The following is a 13,884-nucleotide window of genomic DNA, read 5'->3' as shown; positions in this document are numbered from 1 at the left end:
CTTCGGAGGGAATCGCCTTGTTGTTTACAAATACTTCCGGGTAGAAAACCAGCAGAGTTTTGCTACATATATATATATGAATATCTCACATTTTTCACGTCACTATATCACTGTTTAGGCTAATCTGATGTTGGTAAAGTTTATAAACACAATGATTGAACAAACATTACTATTTTTGTGTGTGTAAATAATAACATTCATGGTTATCGTAGATTAGCGGAGCTAACCGTTAGCTGTTAGCCCTGTTAGCGGTGTCTGTAACGACTCATTAACTCTAAACGGATCTTTAAAAAAATATTTTTCCAGCGGATGTCTTAGTTACAACATGATTGAGCTAACTGGAGTAGTTTCATGTCATATCCGACAATGGGAGGCTTTTAACAGATGACGTCCTGATGTTAGCTTTGCTGCTGCTGATCCTGCTTTCTAGACATCGTGATTACCCAAAACTGAATAAATACCACACATAGCAACACAAAACTGCTTTGCTAGCTCAATCATGTTGTAACTAAGACATCTGCTGGAAAAAAAAAAATAATTTCACGGACCGTTTAGAGTTAATGAGTCATTACAGACACCGCTAACGGGGCTAACAGCTAACAGTTAGCCCAGCTAATCTACGATAACCATGTTATTTACAAAACGTGCACAGAAATAGCAATGTTTGTTCAATCATTGTGTTTATAGACTTTACAAACACCAGATTAGTCTAAACGGTGATATAGTGACGTGAAAAATGTGAGATATTCATATATATGTAAACTCTGCTGGTTTTCTACCCGGAAGTATTTATAAACAACAAGGTGATTCCCTCTGAAGGGACACTAACAACTCAAAGTACACGTCAAGTAAAATTTCTCCAAACATGTTTTTTGTTATTTTAGGTAGTTATTATCACGCTAATGTATGTTCAAGTGTTCATTTCCCCCGATAAGTTGGTTTTAATTCGTTATTTGATTCTATAAACACAGTCTGACCATCTCAAGCTTTTAATTTGGTACTTCCGGTGACCGTGTGAATTTGCATATTAGCTAAATATAGAGTGTGCCAGGGCTGACGTCAAAACCCGGAAGTTTAGCATCATGCTGGTTCCCGGAAGAGAAAGTGAATGTGATTTTTGCATTGCGTTTTGGATTATGTCAGATAATAAGCTCTGTGGCTAACACAAGTTTATGATACTTACAGGTTTTGTTCAGTGAGATAATGTTCACATATGAACACTTTTCATACCGCATTTGAAGCTTAAATACGATCGCCAGAAGTAAAAAGCTAACGTTAGGCTTTAACGGACTACATGACTACTCCACGGTCGCATGACTCTTGACGTCACCGCCACTGAGCTTTCAACTGATTTTAAAAACATTGTTTAATGGGGAAATCGGACTGTTTAAGCTAAATAAGAAGCTGTAATGGCAGACCGTCAGCACTCTCGCCTGTTAGAGGGTGATGACGTTTAACGTCCCCGACAGGGTTTGTAGTTGTATTGAGCAACTTGTTAGCAACCGCCTTTTTTACGACACGTAAAAGCTTCAAAATTCACAAGTAGGGTATTTACTGACGTGTTTTATGTTGTAGAACAAACCTGAAACTCGCTTAAGCTTTTGTTAACCACAGACCTTATTTGAGGCATTTTACCAAAATCCCATTCAAAAAAACGTATTGACTTTTAGACGAGAGAACCGGAAGTGCTAAAAGCGCTAACGAAGTTCCGGGTTTACTGGCACACTCTATTTAGTTTCACCCAGAACATTTAGATTTAACATTTAATATTTAGATTTAGATTTAGCTTTAGCATTTTGATTTAACATTTAGATTTAGAATTAATATTTAGATTTAAAGGAGCTATATGTAAGAAATCTAAAGCAAATAGTCGTAAAATCCTCCTAATATGTCACAGAGACTAAGGAATAATGTTCATATAACATACTGATCTCACCGACAATAATAGTACAGCCAGAATATTCGCATTTAAAAAATTTTTTTACAGTCCGCAAATCATGTTTTTGTTTTGAATTTGTGTTTTGGCCTGTTGCGTCATCCACCGCCATCTACCAGTCATGCAGTCAAGTAGAGTCTCAGCATCAGTTAAAATCATTAAAATCAGTTACGACTGAGCTACAGCAGCACGGCAAACAGCATTAGCAGTGTCCCAGTACATAGCATTAGCAGTCTCCTCAGCTGTATCCCAGCAGCAGCGTTAGCAGCAGAGAAGCCGGACTTGCTCGAACGGTCCGCTGGAAAACCGAAGATCAAGGACGTGGCGACGCGGCCCTGCCACGGCAGCCGTCCGTGGGCAAACAAATCAGTCTCCAGCAACCTCGAATCTGTAGGGGAGGGGGGGCAGACACGAGTCGTGGCAGTATTTTGAATTTGAGGGCAGTAACCATTTTGGCCACATTCTTACATTTAACAACATTTAGATTTAGATTTAGCATTTAGATTTAGATTTAGATTTAATATTTAGATTTAGATTTAGATTTAACATTTAGATTTAGATATAGCATTTAGATTTAGATTTAGATTTAATATTTAGATTTAGCATTTAACATTTAGGTGCCACATTTAATATTTAGATTTAACTATTTAATATATTTCTAAGTTAACAAATATTGCTGTAAATGTGGTAAAAGGTGACGTTAAAAAATTCACAACACTTTTTTAAACATTGTTTGAAGCTAAATGTGGCAAAATGTTGATGTTATTTTCAGCGTGAGACACTTTACAAACGGCACTCCATAGATGCCACCTGACACCCGCCTGAACACTAGTGCAGACCAGGTACCCCCCCTTATGGCAACGGCATCCCCCAGTAGCAGTGCCCCCCCAGCAGGACATTGCACCATGCCACACCACAAAAACTGCTCAGGAATGGCCCAAAGTACATGACAAAGAGCTCAAGGCATCGACCTGGCCTCCAAATGCCCCAGTTCCCAGTCTGATCAAACATCTGTGGGACTGCCATCGACAAGTGCCGTCACCAATAGGGGGTTTACTTGGTCTGCAACGCTTTTCGGGTGGGTGGAGTGCATCAAGTAGCATTCACTTTAATGCAGGGACCCAAGGTTTCCCAGCAGAACAATGCACTGCAACAAGATGATCAATTTTATTCACTTCACCCAGAGATAAAAACAACAGACAAAAATACATCAAAATGTATTTTGATACAAATTACAAAATACTCCTCAAATAAATGTATCAAAATAAAATACAGTACAGGCCAAAAGTTTGGACACACCTTCTCATTCAATGCGTTTTCTTTATTTTCATGACTATTTACATTGTAGATTCTCACTGAAGGCATCAAAACTATGGATGAACACATGTGGAGTTATGTACTTAACAAAAAAAGGTGAAATAACTGAAAACATGTTTTATATTCTAGTTTCTTCAAAATAGCCACCCTTTGCTCTGATTACTGCTTTGCACACTCTTGGCATTCTCTCCATGAGCTTCAAGAGGTAGTCACCTGAAATGGTTTCCACTTCACAGGTGTGCCTTATCAGGGTTAATTAGTGGAATTTCTTGCTTTATCAATGGGGTTGGGACCATCAGTTGTGTTGTGCAGAAGTCAGGTTAATACACAGCCGACAGCCCTATTGGACAACTGTTAAAATTCATATTATGGCAAGAACCAATCAGCTAACTAAAGAAAAACGAGTGGCCATCATTAATTTAAGAAATGAAGGTCAGTCAGTCCGGAAAATTGCAAAAACTTTAAATGTGTCCCCAAGTGGAGTCGCAACAACCATCAAGCGCTACAACAAAACTGGCACACATGAGGACCGACCCAGGAAAGGAAGACTAAGAGTCACCTCTGCTTCTGAGGATAAGTTCATCCGAGTCACCAGCCTCAGAAATCGCAAGTTAACAGCAGCTCAGATCAGAGACCAGATGAATGCCACACAGAGTTCTAGCAGCAGACCCATCTCTAGAACAACTGTTAAGAGGAGACTGCGCGAATCAGGCCTTCGTGGTCGAATAGCTGCTAGGAAACCACTGCTAAGGAGAGGCAACAAGCAGAAGAGATTTGTTTGGGCCAAGAAACACAAGGAATGGACATTAGACCAGTGGAAATCTGTGCTTTGGTCTGATGAGTCCAAATTTGAGATCTTTGGTTCCAACCGCCGTGTCTTTGTGAGACGCAGAAAAGGTGAACGGATGGATTCCACATGCCTGGTTCCCACTGTGAAGCATGGAGGAGGAGGTGTGATGGTGTGGGGTGTTTTGCTGGTGACACTGTTGGGGATTTATTCAAAATTGAAGGCACACTGAACCAGCATGGCTACCACAGCATCCTGCAGCGACATGCCATCCCATCCGGTTTGCGTTTAGTTGGACGATCATTTATTTTTCAACAGGACAATGACCCCAAACACACCTCCCGGCTGTGTAAGGGCTATTTGACCAAGAAGGAGAGTGATGGAGTGCTGCGGCAGATGACCTGGCCTCCACAGTCACCGGACCTGAACCCAATCGAGATGGTTTGGGGTGAGCTGCACCGCAGAGTGAAGGCAAAGGGGCCAACAAGTGCTAAACACCTCTGGGAACTCCTTCAAGACTGTTGGAAAACCATTTCAGGTGACTACCTCTTGAAGCTCATGGAGAGAATGCCAAGAGTGTGCAAAGCAGTAATCAGAGCAAAGGGTGGCTATTTTGAAGAAACTAGAATATAAAACATGTTTTCAGTTATTTCACCTTTTTTTGTTAAGTACATAACTCCACATGTGTTCATTCATAGTTTTGATGCCCTCAGTGAGAATCTACAATGTAAATAGTCATGAAAATAAAGAAAACGCATTGAATGAGAAGGTGTGTCCAAACTTTTGGCCTGTACTGTACATGTATTTTGTATTTTCAAATACAGGAAATACTTTTTTTCTTTTTCTTTTTAGCAGCGACCCGCAGCTCTATAGGTCACTCTGTCAGTCGGTTGGTTGGTTGATCGGTCCACAAAGCTTTTCGTGAATAACTCAAAAAGTCCTTGATCAAAAATGCTCATAATTTGCATCCTGCAACTAGAGACCATGAGTAACTATACCAGAAAGAATGCCCATGATTCGTCCATAGGTGGCGCTATACTAACCGATTCAAATCTTTTTGAGATTAACTCAAAATGTCCTTGACCAAAAATGCTCAAAATTTACATGCTGCAATTAGAGACCACAAGTAACTATGCCAGAAAGAGCAACCATGACTCATCCATTAATGACGTTGATAGTAGCAAATTTGGTTGCAGCTATTGTAAATTTGCGCTTGTTTTCTCACAATTTGGTATAGCAGAGTATTCAGGTCTGGACTGTAGGCTACCCTAAAATATTATTTATTGATTCAGATTTAGATTCAGACAACTTTATTGATCCCACGTTTGCAGCATACTCATCCCAAGCATCAACCACAACAACATACAGTTTCCTATGTTATGCACAGTCCAGTAAAACAGGCCACTAGGTCATTGAAGGGCACATTGAATGGCCCAAGTTTTAATATGTTTTAATAGTTTGATAATAAAAATAAGTAAAAAATATTGTTACATCCAATATTATAAGGATGTGTAGCCTATTATTTTTGTTTTTTGTTTTTGTGAGAAAGTATTTTGAGTATCTAAAATACAAAATTACTCCACTCAAAAGTATTTTGTTACAAATTACATTTGCTTTTTATCGGCCTTATCAAATACAAATTACAAAATACTCAAATGTAATTGAAATACGTATTTTAAATACAAATAATAGAAATACTGCCCATCCCTGGTTGTTCCCTCATTTTGGTTCATTTGTGCACTCCAGATAGAAGTAGTTCCCTCAAGATAAAGGTCTTTCCCTAGTTTTGGTTAATTTGTGCCCTGGAGTTATAAGTCATTTCATCGAAATATAAGTCTTTCCCTCATTTTGGTTAATTTATGTGCTCTAGATATAAGATATTAAGTCGTTCCCTCGTTCTCATTGCACTCTCAACTGCATGGTCACATTTAATTTTTTCGAGTTGATTAAAACTGTAAAATATCTGCCTAAACTAGTTTTTCAACATATCTAAAAACCGGGCGAAATCAAGGCTTTGATACAGAGCTGTTGATGACAATAGCCGTGGAAAACTAACTTCACCCCTGTGGACAGGCTGGTGTGTTCTGCTAGCTCTCAGTAATGTTACACTTATCTCAAGCGCACAAATTAACCAAAACGAGGGAATGAATTAAACAGTTTGGAGGCCATCTCGAGTGCTCAATTTAGTAAAGCATAGCCTCGATTTATGTATTTATTTATTTATTTATTCTCCCGTACTGAATAACTTTATAATATGTTGAGTTTCCTCTTGTATAACACTAATAATCATCAGTGAATGAACTAGTATGGTGCACTGTAGGCACCAAGAGTCTGTCCCAATACTCACACTTCCCCTTAAAATTGACCCTTGTTGCGCTTGTTTTTGCACGTTCCCGCGAAGGGCTAGGGTGTCCCAAACTTTAGGGAAGTGCTTTTCAGCCCTTAAAATCCCTACTTAATTTGAAGGGCTGTGCGACACACACTTACAAACCCATGCCAACTGAGGGGAAGATTGAATTTCCCAGGATGCATTGTGAAACTATCCAGCCAGGCAGGAGCCAGCATTTTGGAAATGAATGCAAGAAGCCTATGCTGACGATACCAGTGATGTAGGTGAACACGCCTGTTACGCTAATTTGCATAAAGTGGCGTCCCAGTTCGTAGGTAAAATTCGCTACCTCTCAATACTACCCCTTGGTGGATGAGAGGAATCTATCTGGCGAAAGGGTAAGGTTAGAGGAATATGCCGACGATTTGGGAGTTATGCACTTTGTCTATCATTTTCATGGTGAGACAACATGATCAATATCTTTTTTGTGTCTGTACGTCCAGTGGTTGGGTCTCAGTGATGAGCATTGCAGCTTAGCTTAGCGAATACAATTGAAGTCTATAGGGGGTCAATAGCCTACTCAGTAAAAGTGAACAAATAAACGTTACAGAAACCCTGAAGCTGGCATTTCTGCACGTGCATTTAAAAGAAAGATGTTTAAACATTAATTCGAAAAACGAGAGTCCTTTTTAGTTGTTTTAGAAGAAGTTTGATACACGGAACTATAGTGTGTGTACATTCTGTGCTGTGATCCATGGAGGGATACACCGGTGGGCATGCACACGCACAGATGTAGCCTGTAAACAAAACTCAGTTGTTTATTTAGCCTAACAATATCTCCAGACTATAGTAGTTGTAATGGACGACTTTGAACGCGATTTTGTTTCTTGTAGTGGACACAGATCCAGAGCCATACCTGTTTGAGCTAGAGTATACAGATGAGGAACTCCAGGTGTTGGATGCTGAGCAGGCGAGAAGAGAGGCTGAATCCTCCGAGGCAGCGAAACAGCAGGGGGCCAAGGGGAGACGGAGGTCAGGGGAGGATTGGTGGTGTAGCTGCAGGGCTTGCCAACCTATGCCTACGGAGGTGGAATCATTTTGCTGCACAGAATGGGATTCGGTGCTACCATCGTTGGGGAGGCTAGAGATATATCATCGTCATCAGGAGGAAAACCGCCGCAGAGAGTGAATCACAAGGAGTGAAATCTTTGCAGCAATCAATAATCCTGGCATGATTGAAACATTCATGTCCCTAAGATAAACTGAAAAAATGCCCCAGGCCTGCAGGAGCTGATGGACAGCTTTCAGTCGAGTGAGTAATATCGTCCGTGTCGTCTCTTTGTTTGCTTTTACCAAGTGACCTAGCGTAACTTTACCTGTCCCAGAGCCAGCTGCAGCTGTTGCTCACCGGTGTATCCCTCCGCGCAGGGAGTAAACACACTATAGTTCTGTGTATCAGACTTCTTCTAAAATGACTAAAAAGGACTCTCGTTTTTCAAATTAATGTTTAGACATGTTTATTTTAAATGCACGTGTAGAAATGCCAGCTTCAGGGTTTCTGTGACGTTTATTTGTTCACTTTTATGAGTAGGCTACTGACCCCCTATAGACTTCAATTGTATTCGCTAAGCTAAGCTGCAATGCTAACCGCTGAGACCCAGTCACTGGACATACAGACACAAAAAAGATAACGATCATGTTGTCTCAATATGAAGATGATAGAGAATGGTCATAACTCCCAAATCGTTGGCATATTCCTTTAAGGGAAGAGAATTGGGATTGGCCCCAAGAAGTTTTTCTTTTTTGCAATAGCAAATGTTATCCAGAAGAGGTCAGTAGAGATGTATGCTGGTGAACAGGTCTCAGTAGCCTGACACTTAACATAACTGTGTAGTATTTAGTCAATGAAGATAACAGTTTCATGAGCAGTAGAGCGTTTATTAAAAACAGTATCAGACTACATCATGTGACTAGGTGTATGCATTCTAAGTATAAAGAATGCAGCATACTGCATTCTTTGGAGGCGGAACTTTTGAACATTGCAAACACATGGAAAACAGCACCAGTATTTGAAGGTTTTGTACACTTAGCAAGCTCCTGCAGATTTCATGTGAACACAGATTTAAAACATTGCAGCTGCAATAACGAAGAATATTTGGTGCTGACATCTATGCTGATTCCTGATTAACAGGTCTCTGAAAAGCAGATTTTCCAAAATCAGTGGGGCATACAGTTATGTTGTAGATAAACAAGAAGGTCGATTCCCTGAGAGCTGCTATGTTAATAATAAAAGCTTTTTAATTTGTACAGCAGTGCGCCAGACCAAACCAGCAAAGTTTGACCTCTTCACCCAAACACTAGGATGCTGACACCTTTTCACTGTGGGAATCTGGTTCAAGAGAACTGATTTTAAAATGTTTCTTGTTTTTGTTTTTGTTTGTTTTTTTAATTGTTCATTTTAATTTTAAGTTACAAAAATATCTTTCCACATTGGGGGGGATAAATGTAAGCATATTTCTGATAAACTGAACTTGTTCCCACTTCAATAAAGCAATGTGATAATTATACTGAGAGAAATATTAATAAATGTGTGCAACTGCACCATTACATCAAATGGAAGTTTTATATGTATATATGTATATATATATAAGTTTTTCCCTCATTTCTTCCTGATATATACATTCAGTATATTTGGAAATTGAGATTTTCTGTTATGTGGGTTCGAAGAATGCTTTTACACAGAATTTTTTACTTTAACTATGAGGCGTAACTACTATATTTCTTTAATTTTTGTATTTCTCATTTTTGACTGAGAAATTTAGTATACAATGATGGTTATAAAATATAACCCCCACCCACCACAAACACACACACACACACACACACACACACACACACATACATATTGTGTTCAGTACTAATTAGGACGGATAGGGTGTTAATACCCACATGCTTGTGTGATCCCTCACCGGCTTCCTAACACAAAAGCTGCCAATGTATTGTTATGCATGGCCAGATGTGCGACTGTGGATTAAACCCTCATCTTTTGTCCCTACTCCACCTTTTCATCCTCATCACACACAGTTTGTTTTTGCACAGTTTACAGTCAAGCATATTAAGCTGTTTATTTATAAAGGAAAGCATTACAAAGTCGCATAAGAAATCAGTGTTCATGTCAATTGCGGTTATCAAATAAGCGGTTCAACCTTGTCACTGTCCTCTTGGCAAATCTCACCTTCCCTCGATTCTTCAGGGCAGCTGTGTACTGATTGGACTTGAGTTTAGAGTAATAGTCTGAGAACTTGTTGAAGAGAATGGATATGGGCAGCCCATTGAGGATGATTCCAAAAGAGATGCAGATGAAAGCAAAGATACGACCCAGTACGGTCTCTGGGTAGACGTCTCCATAGCCCACAGTGGAGATACTGACCTGTGGGAAAGTGAGAAGAGCAGTCAGTGGTGAGGAGAAACATGACTGTTAAACCTTACCAGTAGATCTAGTCAATGTCCCTTTTGATAGACATTTGGTGATCCATGTGGTGCCAATAAATTGGGGCATTTTGCGTCTTTATCAAGAACAATATTTTGCCTTTATTGGACTGCAAGTAGACAGTAAAAAAGGGGGATTGGATTCAAACTTTGAGCCAGTACATCCCAATTATCATTAGTCATGACTTGTTGCCTTGAGTTCATGACAAAATGTTGTAGAGTTGAAGAGAGCTTAGATAAGTTTAACCTTCAGTTCAGTTTTTAATGTTTTAGTGAAAATGCATGTGTTTGGGAAGTACTGAGCATATGACTGGATAAATGACACTTGGATTATACTGCACGAGTTGTATGAGAGTTTGTAAACTGATGTTTTGATATAGTTTTGTTTTCTTCACAAATTCAAGGTAAAACATCATGATCAGTTGGTTTATAAATGGTCATTTTGTGAGTTCAGTACTTCTTTAACCCAGTGACACAAGTGTAAGTATAAAAAAGTACATGGATAAAAAGTTCAGAAACAAAATATTAACAGAACACACTGCAACACACACAAGTCTGGAGCCACTCTGCACTGATTCACGAGTATGCAGACTATGAAAAATGTATTAATGTTCGCTAATTGGATTTTAATACTAGTAGTTGGGGAAAAATGGTTTAGCATATCAAATGGATCAAGAAACACATTCTAGATTTCCATAACTCTCAGTGTTGTGAATTGTTGTTCAAAGTGATTAAAAAAAGAAATGACCACTTGTGTCCACCAGTTAAACCAACTGTAGTTTGGTGATGGTTCATTTTATACTCAAATAATTTCATGGTGGACCCTTACTTCCACAAAAACTATTGTATTATTACCAACACAGTGTCACATTAGATGAAGCACATCTTTCTTCTGCATTTTTCCTTGACTGTTCCTTAATTCCATTAGATTTACCTGTTAAAATTCTAAACACTTCATTATTTTATCCTGTTATAACAGCATTATGTTGCCAGTAATCACTATGTGGTTATTAGCTGTCCCCTAGTCTTGTGTATCCAGACCTAGATCTCTGTTGAAAGGTGTGGAATCACTATATTGCCATTCTGCTGTGAGGAAAATACACTCTGGCTTGTTTTGGTTTCTCTAAACCAATCACAATTGTCCTGGCAGCACTAAGCCCAGGAGACAGTGACATTGACCTTGCAAAATAGTGTCGGGGGAGAAAACACACAAGTGACAGGGCTAGTTTGTTGACTGTTTAATGGCTCAGTGTTGGGTGTAAGCACGCTGGTGTGTTAGGCTATTCTACCCAGGCAGTCTCCCAGGAGGGGAGTGGCTCTGTTGAAAGTTGAGTGGCAGCAGAAAGTTTTCTGATCTGATGGGGAGTGGTCCGAGATCAGACCCCCAGCGCAAAAAGGATCCTATCGAGGTATCGATTGACTGGAGATGTTTCAAAAGATGTGATAAATCAACTCCAAGTCTGGGCTTTTCTGAGGTGCCTTCACAAGTTGTTTTAATCGTTGTAGATCTTTACAACAATTCACCTAAAAGAACAAAGCAGGCATGTCTTATCACTTGATCCACATCATCGTAATTTTCAGTGTTTAATTTTTTAGCTTAGACGTTGTTGTTATTTCCAATACAAAAGGGGATTTTTAAAATGGTAACACAAGATAGCAGAAGGGAAACTAGACAGCCAATGGCAGGCTTATAGTCACAGTCTACATACACTCTGTGAGTCAGACTAGCCTTTTCCATACAGTCTATGGAAAAGTAGTAATGAAAGTTTCTCACTCAGCTTTGCTTCTTTCTTTCTTCTTCTTTCTGCTGACTGCCACATAGTCTGACTGCACTGTACAAATCTGTTCCAAGGGGTATCTAACCTTTAGTGAGAAGCCCTGTAAACTGTCACACCCCATGGCCAAAGTTTGAAAAAATGTTTAAACTCCTCCTTTCCAAAAAGTTTTGTGAAAACTGATTCATAGAGATATTCTGCAAACAGAATGACCCAGAAGCAGTCTCAAAGATGGCACACAATTCGTCTACCTCAGGAACCTGTAGCAGTGAGTAGTGCTCACAGATCCCTTCTCTACTACCAATACTATCATTCAGGGGATTATAATTTCTTTCCCCAGGATTAGAAGTAAGATTCTACCATTGGGTCAAAGAGGGAGGGGAAGGATCTGGTAAAGGGTTTATTCCTGGCAACAGGCAGTGAATAAAGGTTCATGTTAGCAGTTTCACTCAAACCAAGAGCTAGACTTGAGTACAGGCATGAGCCCCGTTATTCCACAATATAAAACTGATCAGGTTACATGAACAAATCTTCCCATCGATCACGCAAGTCACACATAACCAAAGCATGAGGTGACACAAGCTGCAGTCAAGCTGACCTCGATGTGTTTTGTAAGCCAGGTAGTGCTGGATTGTAATCTAATAACATCACAAGGTCAACACACCATTCAGGGACTTTGTCCGCATTAAAGTAATTCAAGAGTAGGGCACTTTATTTTACTTACATAAAAAGGTTACTTAGCTTTCTTCCCTACATTTACATTATTTAATTTTTCAAAGATATACTTACAGCTGCCCACCACCATGCATGAGGAATGCTGGTGAAGTTTGTTTGTGGCATGTCATGCTCCACAGTGTAAACCATGGCGGAGAAGCTGAAGATGCCCATGGCGATAAACAGGAAAAGGCAGCCCACTTGCTGGTAGCACTGACGCAGAGTGAAGCCAAACGCCCGGAGACCTGTGGAGTGTCGCGCCAGCTTCAAGATACGAAAGATTCGCATCAGTCTCATGATGCGCAACACTTGGCCCAGCTTTCCCACCTGCCCCACTGCCTTTATGTCAGCCTCATGCTTCAGGTAGTTTTCCTCACTGTCAAAGAACTCAAGGATGGCCTGCAGATACTGAGGCAGGATGGCAATCAGGTCCACAGTGTTGAGGACGCTCCTGCCGAAGGACTTAAGGTCAGGAGTGGACACCAGACGGAGCAGGTACTCCATGGTGAAGAAGGCGATGCACATGGACTCCACATATTCCCAGTATGTCTTACCACTGAGCTGACCTGTGGGAGTTCTGTATTGCATCTCCTGCACTGTGTTGAGAGTCATGGCCACCAGGGAGACCAAGACAAACAGGCTGGAGGCCACTGCCATCAGCTTGGCCTTGACAGATGAAAATGGCTTCTCCATCAAGTTCCAGATAGCTCTCCGCTGCTGGCCCATGAACATGTCATGAAAGAGCTCTTCATTCTCCTCAATCTCCACCTCTGCCTCCAGCTCCCTCTGAATCTTCAACTGATCGTTCAGCTCATCCTGCCTCTCCTCAAAGGAGATGCGGCAGCAGCGGTGGGTGTTCTTGATCCTCACACCCCAGTAATTGATCTCCTCCAGGAAGTTGCGGGGACACAACTCATCCTTGATCCACAGCACACCAGTCCTGTAGAAGTTAAATATGCTGTGGAAGACATCTGGGTCCCTGTCAAAGAAGTATTCATTGTTGGTCACAATGTAGTCATCGCAAAGGTCCAGCTTCATGTTGTGGTCCGTGTAGGTGGCCAGTCGTCCTATTCTGGTCTTGGGATACTTGGCAGCCGTCTTGTAGGCTATCTGGTAGGGCTTCCCCCCTACATTGATGTTGATCATGTAGTTCTTCTTGGAGGGTAAAATATGCTTGGAGAGGCCATGTGGAGCATTGTCGTCCTCGTCGTCTTCATACTCAGCATAGATGTCATAGATATCCCTGCTCAGCTCCTGCATGGAGTTCCATGTCTTCACGCAGCTTTCCTTGGCTAGTGGATAAGCAATTTCTGAGGGTCTTCGATTAATTTCCGAATCTGTGACTTTGTAGTTGGGGAAGAGACTCTGTCTCCTGTTCCACAAGTTGGCCATCTTCCCAGGGCTCGCCATATCGATCCCCCCCAGACTACACAGCAGACAGAACACCCGGACCAGCCAGCATGTCTACACGTCTGTCTAATACCCCCTTTACCTAAGCATGGAGGACATGAGCAGGATGCCTCATGGCCCCATTAAT

At 40.7% G+C, this 13,884-nt stretch overlaps 1 protein-coding gene across 1 annotated transcript; it reads right to left on the bottom strand.

Moving 5' to 3' along the window:
- Positions 1-9,544: 9,544 nt before the first annotated feature.
- On the bottom strand, positions 9,545-13,654 carry LOC125890514 (potassium voltage-gated channel subfamily V member 2-like). Its single transcript, XM_049579188.1, has 2 exons — positions 12,423-13,654; positions 9,545-9,799 (listed from the first exon to the last, which is right to left on the bottom strand). The coding sequence occupies exons 1-2, from the start codon at positions 13,605-13,607 to the stop codon at positions 9,545-9,547; spliced, it is 1,440 nt and encodes a 479-aa protein (XP_049435145.1). The 5' UTR covers positions 13,608-13,654.
- Between the last annotated feature and the right edge of the window lie 230 nt (positions 13,655-13,884).

Source organism: Epinephelus fuscoguttatus, linkage group LG6 (genome assembly GCF_011397635.1).
Source record: "Epinephelus fuscoguttatus linkage group LG6, E.fuscoguttatus.final_Chr_v1".
In the NCBI taxonomy this organism is placed as follows: domain Eukaryota; kingdom Metazoa; phylum Chordata; class Actinopteri; order Perciformes; family Serranidae; genus Epinephelus; species Epinephelus fuscoguttatus.
The sequence above is the reverse complement of the archived record's forward strand: the minus strand, read 5'-3'. Positions and strand labels throughout refer to the sequence as shown.

Coding starts and splice junctions, on each gene's coding strand:
- LOC125890514 (XM_049579188.1), bottom strand. CDS start 13,607: ATGCAGGAGCTGAGCAGGGATATCTATGACATCTATGCTGAGTATGAA. Junction 9,800..12,422: donor ATGCATGGTGGTGGGCAGCT/GTAAGTATATCT, acceptor ACTTTCCCACAG/GTCAGTATCTCCACTGTGGG.